At 40.8% G+C, this 7806-nt stretch overlaps 1 protein-coding gene across 1 annotated transcript in view; it reads left to right on the top strand.

Annotated features, from left to right (window-relative positions):
* Phlpp2 (PH domain and leucine rich repeat protein phosphatase 2) overlaps positions 1-7806 on the top strand; it is an 81200-nt gene that overhangs the window by 64934 nt on the left and 8460 nt on the right. The window contains exons 14-17 of the mRNA XM_005345687.3: positions 4229-4391; positions 5057-5187; positions 5828-5938; positions 6757-6951. Coding sequence (XP_005345744.1) covers positions 4229-4391; positions 5057-5187; positions 5828-5938; positions 6757-6951 — 600 coding nt within the window. The remainder of the gene's footprint in view (positions 1-4228; positions 4392-5056; positions 5188-5827; positions 5939-6756; positions 6952-7806) is intronic.

Below are 7806 nucleotides of genomic sequence, written 5' to 3'. Positions count from 1 at the left end.
TGGTCTCGAACTCACAGAGATCCGCCTGCCTCTGCCTCCCGAGTGCTGGGATTAAAGGCGTGCGTCACTACCGCCCGGCCATAAAATTATTTTCGTTGCTACTTCATAACTATAATTTTATTATTGTTATGAGTCGTAATGTAAATATTTTTGGATATAGAAGTTTGCCAAAGGGGTTGCGACCCTCAGGCCGAGAACTTCTGGTTTAGGCAATTTCTACGCAGTGTGACAAATGCAAGACATTAAAGATCCCAGTTTGGGGCCTGGAAAGATGACTTTGTAGTTAAGAGTGCTTGCTATTCTTCCAGATAACAAAAGCTCAGTTCCCAGCAATCATATGGGTGGCTAACAAACGTTTGCAATTTGTAAGCTCCTCTAAGCTCCAAGGAATCCAGCGTCCTCTCGTGGCTTCTGAGGACACTTGCACACATGTGACAATACCCACACAGACACATAAATTAAAATAAATTTATGTTTGCTAGTTGTACTACACAGAGCTTGGGAGATGGTTATTAGGCTGGAAGGAGAGAGAAGAATAGTAGTTAGCAATCTATACCTATTACGAAGACATGAGAAGAGAGAGTTCCTCCAGTTAAAATTTAAACAGTGTCCAAGGAGAAATAAGTATCTTTCAAAATACATTTGATTAAAAAAAAAATTGGGCCTGGGGTTGTAACTCAGTTTCTGGAGTTCTTGCCTACCATGCATAAGCCCTGCATTCCTTCTCCAACACTGTATAAGACAGGTATGGTGGCACACACTTATAATCCCAGCATTTGGAGGTGGAGGCAGAAGGATCAGAAATCAAGGACATTTTCAATTACATGTAGATTTGGAAGCCAGCACAAGACCCTGCTCCCCATCCCCACCCTGAAAATTCTATTATTAAAAAATATAACATGTTCTGTTGCTGGGGAGATGGCTCAGTGGTTAAGAGCAGTGGGTTCAATTCCCAGAACCCACTTGGAACCTCACAACTGTCTGTTACTCCAGTTCCAGGGAATCCGACACCCTTACACAGACATACATGCAGGTAAAACACCAGTGTACATAAAATATAAATAAATCATTTAAAAAATATTTTCTTTTTTATTAAGTTTTTTAGGTTGGCATACAAAATAATGAGTTTCATTATGGCACCTTCATAAACATGTGTCATTATACTTTGTTATTATTCATTCTCTTTACCCATTATCCTCCAAAAATAATACGATATATAAATATGTAGCCCTGGATATTCTAGAACTCAATATCTAGACCAGGCTGGCCCAAACTCACACAGATTCGCTTGCCTCTGCCTCCAAAATTCTGGAATTAAAGGCGTGGGGTACAATGCCTGACTTTAATGGTGTTTTATTCTTTAATATAGTGTATCTTGAACACATTCATACATAACCCAACTCCTTCCTTGATTAATCTCTCTAGTCTCCCATCTCTCTTTTTAATCCCTATAGAGTCCAGTTTGTAATGACCATCTAGTTTCAGGGCGTGAGGCCTGCCCTCATTTGACCTAGCATAGGTCACGTCATGAAAGCAACTGACTCTCCTAGCAGCTATCAAATGCCAGGAGCTCCTCAGCTAGTATGAGGGTTTCCTGCCCACCTTCCCTTTTGAAACTGGGGTTTTGTTAGTTTGAGCTTGTGCAAGTCTTGTGTATACTGTCATATTTGCTATGATATCATATGTTTTGTCTGGAAAACACCATTTCCTTGATGTTTTCATTACCTCTGGTTCCTACAGTCCAAGCCTTGGGGATAGGCAGGTGGTAATGTATGTCCCAATTAAGGCAGAGCCTTCCACAAGTCCTTACTCTAGGCCTGCTGATCATCATAGAGGAGTTGGTTTGTGCTTTCTTCCATGTGGGTACCAGGGATCAAATTCAGGTAATCAGGCTTGGCAACAAGTACCTTTATCCACCGACCCATCAGCCCTGGTTTTAAAATCTAAGGACAGTTGTATATTTACTAAACAGCTGATTTAGGATAGGGGTATTGTGTTTATAGTCACAAGTCAGAAGAACCTAGCCTGGGAGTAGTAGAAAAGAATGAGGTTGGCCTTGGGAACACATTTGAAATAAAACTTAAAACTAAGAAGGCAATATCCTGAGTGAAGTAACCCAGACCCAAAAAGATGAACATGGGATGTACTCACTCATAATTGGTTTTTAGCCATAAATATAGGACATTGAGCCTATAATTCGTGATCCTAGAGAAGCTAAATAAGAAGGTGAACCCAAAGAAAAACATATAACTTTTAGTTTTAAAAGACATGTGTCACTATGGAGTCCAAGTGGGCTCAAGCTCATAATACAGTGTTAGCCTACCATTTACAGGCATTTGTCATCACACCTAACTCTGTAAATCCAGCATCTTGTCACAGAGTATTTATTATGTGATTATGTATAGTAGTTGGATTAAAAGATTTTGGAGGAGTTGGTGAGATGGTCCAGGTGGTAAAGTGCTTGTTGTACAAAGTTGACCTAAGTTCAGATTCCCAGAACCCCCACAAAAAACTAGCTGTGGTAGCACATACCTGTAATCCCCGCCCTGAGAAGTAGAGACAGGAGGACCTCTGGAGCTTGTGGGCCAGTCAGTCTAGCAAATCAGTGAGCTTCAGGTTAGTGGAAACCCTGTCTCAAAATAAACAACCCCCAAACCAAAAGATACCCAGTGTCGACTCCTAGCTTCTATTTGTGCATACACACAAGTGTATATTCACTAGCACATGTACTTAAAGTTGTGTAAACACACAAATATTCTGTTTGTCTTTATTTTCCAGTTTCCTTGAGTGTACATTTACTATCATAGTACAAAAGAAAATAATTTTCTGGGGGCTGGAGAGATGGCTCAGTGGTTAAGAGCACTGATTGTTCTTCCACAGGTCCTGAGTTCAATTCCCAGCAACCACATGGTAGCTCACAACTACCTGTAATAAAATCTGGTGCCAACTTCTGGCCTGCAGGGACACATGCAGACAAAATAATAATAATAATAATTTTCTAAGCTTACTTATTAAAAATATGAGTTTTCTATTGTGTGTATATAGGTATGTATCTTGTAGGGATGTGTATTTGAAAAGTATGAATTTTCCAGTAGTAGAAACTGATCTGTTAGAAAGGTAAGATGGAAAGTTCACTTGAAGTCCTCATTTGAGGGACTAGAAGAGATGCTCAGTAGTTGAGAGCAAAGGACCAGGGTTTGGTTTCTAGCATGTGCATGGCAGCTCACAGCTGCAGCCACCGACAACTCCAGCTCCAGAAGACCTGATGACCTCTTCTGGCCTCCATGGACACCTGGCACCTGTGTAATATACATGCAGGCAAATACAAATATTTGTTTAAGAAAAAAATCTAAAATCCATTTTGAGAAATCTGGTAGGAAGTGAAGTGAAATTAAAATAGTATATCTTTCAGATTGCTAGTATTATTGGTGATCTGTATCCCAAATTTTCTTCACATTTATTGTTTCCAAAGAAATTAGAGGAATTTGTCAATGTCAGACTTAAGATTTTTTTTTTGTTTTTGTTTTTTGTTTTTTGTTTTTCGAGACAGGGTTTCTCTGTGGCTTTGGAGCCTGCCTTGGAACTAGCTCTGTAGACCAGGCTGGTCTCGAACTCACAGAGATCCTCCTGCCTCTGCCTCCCAAGTGCTGGGATTAAAGGCGTGCGCCACCATCGCCCAGCAGACTTAAGATATTTTGCTTAGCATGTAAAAGGCTTTGCTCAGTATCAGAGTAGTGTAAATAGTTATCTTGTCCCAAGCAGAGTGCTGTGTGTACAAGATTTTGGTGGTAGTGGTGGGGAGTTGCTACCACTCAGTACCTGTAGAAGTCTAAAACTGAAAGGAATCTTAATTCTCCTTCTTCAGACAAGGCCCACTGGCATTTGCTTATCTAGGGTTTTGCATACTAGTTAGTGCTGCAGCAGACTGACACTTCTCTCTCAACAATAGGCCATACTTCTTCAGGGAGTTCAGTAAGTCAGACAAACCCTCATGCCCACATCTATAAGGAAAGCAAGGGCAGTGCCAGCCTTGAAACACCGAATGCTAGGAGGTCATGGTGACAAATAGCAGGCTTGGTCGTGATGGTGAACCACGTGGCTCCTTCTCTCAGGGTTTTCTACAGTGAATCAAGTTGTCTTTACTCTGGTTGTTATACAATAGTCACCACTTGGCAGCTGCTCTTTCCTGATGCAGAATGGTGTTTTGATGTTTGTTTTTTTTTTCCAGCAAACTAAATAAATTGGAGCAATTGGAAGAACTGAACCTAAGTGGGAACAAGCTTAAAGCCATTCCCACAACTATAGCGAACTGCAAAAGACTACACACCCTTGTTGCACATGCCAACAACATTAGTATTTTCCCGGAGATTCTGCAGCTGCCTCAGATCCAGGTATGTGCATGAGCTAGCCTGACATCCTCACTGCAGAATGGCAAGGGTGGGAGTGAGGTGTCTTTCTTGTAAGAAAGATTTAAGGAGTGTGAGTGAGAATGCTTCCTCTCTCAAGACTTTCTCTTGAACTAATTTCTCTTCTCCACCAGTAAGCTCCATTGAGAGACTGTACTGTATAACTGTGTTGCCTTATGCTACAATTGGGTACTCTTTGTCAAATGGCCCAGCCAAAGCCCTAATTCTGTACTAGGTTCCTTCCCACACTCTCTTCCCTGTACACTGAAGGCTTCCATGGGGAGCATTCTATATTACTGCAAAGAAAACCAACCAGCTTTAACCACTGGTGTGCCCTAGAGGTCTTTGGCTGAAGAATATTGACAAAACTACTACTTAAAGAATATGACCAGACATCTTTTATAGCTTTGATAGCTTTGCAAAGCTAATATGTGCTGTCCATGAATATGGTTAAATCTCCCCTTTTGTTTATACATAAGGAATGAGTGTTGTTCTCTTTTCATATATACTCAGTTTAAAATCTATGATATACTTAATTTGTTCTTGGAAAGAAATTAAGTTCCCATTTGAGGCTATAGGTGAGAAGATTGAGTGTTTAGAAGAGATCGTAACATAATGTGTTCGCCTTTGATTTCTGTATTCCTTCTCAGTTTGTAGACCTGAGTTGCAATGACTTGACAGAAATACTCATTCCAGAGGCTCTGCCTGCTACATTGCAAGACCTTGATCTGACAGGAAATACAAATCTGGTTTTGGAACACAAGACTTTGGACATGTTTAGGTAGGAAAAAAATCTGGAATCAAATCCCTATGTTTCAGCCATTGGTGGGTTATCTTTGGACTATGGAAATCTCAGTTAATTAAAGGAATAGATGGATTAGGCCAGAACACTCCTAGGTTGTTCTCTTTGATTCATTTCTACTGAGCTACACACTAAATTATTTTGCATACATGTCTGGTGGTACAGGTTACATTGTAACATCTAAGCAGTAATATCTATATATTGTTTTAAGATCTCTGTATATTGCTTAAAATAAGTAAACACTTGGTAGAAGCCTAGAGATCTTTGTGATGCATAAGTTGAAACTAAACTCAGCATCTGTTTTCCCTACCACTTTTTATTCTCCTACATCAAAGCCACAGATTCATCATCCTACTTTCATTCAGTCTCTGGAAATGCATCTCAGTCTGTCAAAGACCTTGGGCTTCCCACAGGGCAGGGAACCCTGACTGCTCTTTGGACTGGAGAGGGAGAGGGAGGGGGAGGGGGTGGGAGGGAGGGAAATGGGAGGAGGGGAGGAGGTGAAAATTTTTAAGTAAAAATAAATAAAGTTTATTTTCTAAAAATACTATTGTTTTGATAGTTCTTATAAAATACAAAAGAGAATATGTTTTAATTTTCCCTTATTCACCTTCCACAGCCATATCACAACCCTGAAAATTGACCAGAAGCCTTTGCCAACCACAGATTCTACAGTTACATCAACTTTCTGGAGCCATGGACTGGCTGAGATGGCAGGGCAGAGAAATAAGTGAGTATATTGGCTCTGGAGACCGGCAAGAGAAAAGGCAGCCTGTGACACCTTAGGCCTGCTCTGTTTTCACAGCTAGACCATGTCCTGTCTGTCTTCCAAACATAAGTCTCAGAACTCCAACATGAGATAAGATCCTTCTAAAACCATGCTAAAGAAAGAAAAAATGGAATGCAGTAAACAAACACTAAACATCTCTAAGATTTTCTGATGGAATTCCTTTCCTATGAGTGAAATTTATTGCAAGGCCCAGCCATATAAATGGACTGAATTCCGATTGCCCCTATCTGAGATGGCCCTTTGCTCCTGTACACAGACTTTCCTCAGAATGGCCCAGCCAAAGCCCACCTCCTATACTAAGTTTTATTCCTGTACCTTCTGCCCATACTCCCAGGGTTCTGTGGTGAGCATTCTTCCTTAGGACTAAGAGCATAAACCAGCTTCATTGGCAGATGTGCTCTGCTGCTCTTTGACTGAAGGGCATTGACAAAAATACTTCTTTTTGTTTTGTTTTGTTTTTCAAGGCAGGGTTTCTCTGTGTAGCTTTGATTGTCCTAGAACTCAATCTGTAGACCAGGCTGGCCTCGAACTCAGGCATCTGCCTGTCTCTGTCTCCTGAGTGCTGGGATTAAAGGAGTGCGCAATCATCACCACCTAGCTATAAAATGAGTTCTTAATCACCATTACCAGCCCGTGACTATGACCGAATCCCCTTTCCTTATGATGCTGTCTCTGTCAGATGCTGCCTTTCTTGTCTAGTAACCTCCTAGTAACATTCACTGAAGAAGTGATTATGTTTCTCATCTTCTTTTTTTCAGACTGTGTGTGTCTGCTTTGGCTATGGATAACTTTGCAGAGGGGGTAGGAGCTGTGTATGGCATGTTTGATGGGGACCGGAATGAGGAGCTCCCTCGTCTGCTGCAGTGTACAATGGCAGATGTGCTTTTGGAAGAAATACAGCACTCAACAAATGACACAGTTTTCATGGCCAATACCTTCTTGGTATCTCACAGGTAAGCAGGTGGGTTGACTAATCCCTAACTCAACTTTCCTTATAGAAAGTGAATCTCAGAAGTTGAAGGTCATTGCTTATAGATTCAAGATCAAAGACAGATGTTGTATCTTCCTGTGCCACATTCTCTTGGTATCAGCAGAGTGTGGTAAAGAATCTATGGAATCATCTGCCCACTTTTGTTATGGATCTGGGAAGGCCAGCACATGTATGCTAAAGGTTATATGTCTGAATGTATGTGAACATTTAGGGGAAGAAGGCTGTGTGCTTTCCTAAGATTTTCCAGAGTTAGCTGATGACCTACAGGAGACCAACAGGCACTTGTTAGGTTTATGTGTTAGAAAATTTATTATTGGGATTTATTTAACTCTTCTCTCTCGTTAACACCTGAGCCACGTAAAAGCAAAAACCTCACTTCCCAACTCCTGAAAATCTGCCTTGCACTTCAGGTAGAGAGCCTAAAGGATGCAGAGTGCTGAGGTTGTAAACTTGACTAGTTTACAGAGCAGAGCAGCCTGGATCTGGGGCTGGTTGTATCTTGTGTTAAGAAGCAGGCTGTTGGTAAAGGAGTCAGTTTTTTTGTAGTATTGAGCTAGAGACTTGACAGAAAAAGTTTGTAAAAGGGAGCTCTAAGTTTGAACCTGCCAAGTACTGAGTACTGTACCACATAGTTTTCATCCTTATCTTTCAAAACAAACTAAATAGGTAGGGATTTTATCAGTTTTATTTCTTAGAGAAAGAATTTGCTGGGCCTCTACAATCAACAAATAAGAAAAGGAAATTTGAAACTAGATTCTTCTGGTGATGTCTGCTGTGTATTATTAGTATTGCCTCCAGGTTGCAGTCACACAAATGC

Source organism: Microtus ochrogaster, chromosome 4, assembly GCF_000317375.1.
Source record: "Microtus ochrogaster isolate Prairie Vole_2 chromosome 4, MicOch1.0, whole genome shotgun sequence".
Lineage (NCBI taxonomy): Eukaryota > Metazoa > Chordata > Mammalia > Rodentia > Cricetidae > Microtus > Microtus ochrogaster.
The sequence above is the reverse complement of the archived record's forward strand: the minus strand, read 5'-3'. Positions and strand labels throughout refer to the sequence as shown.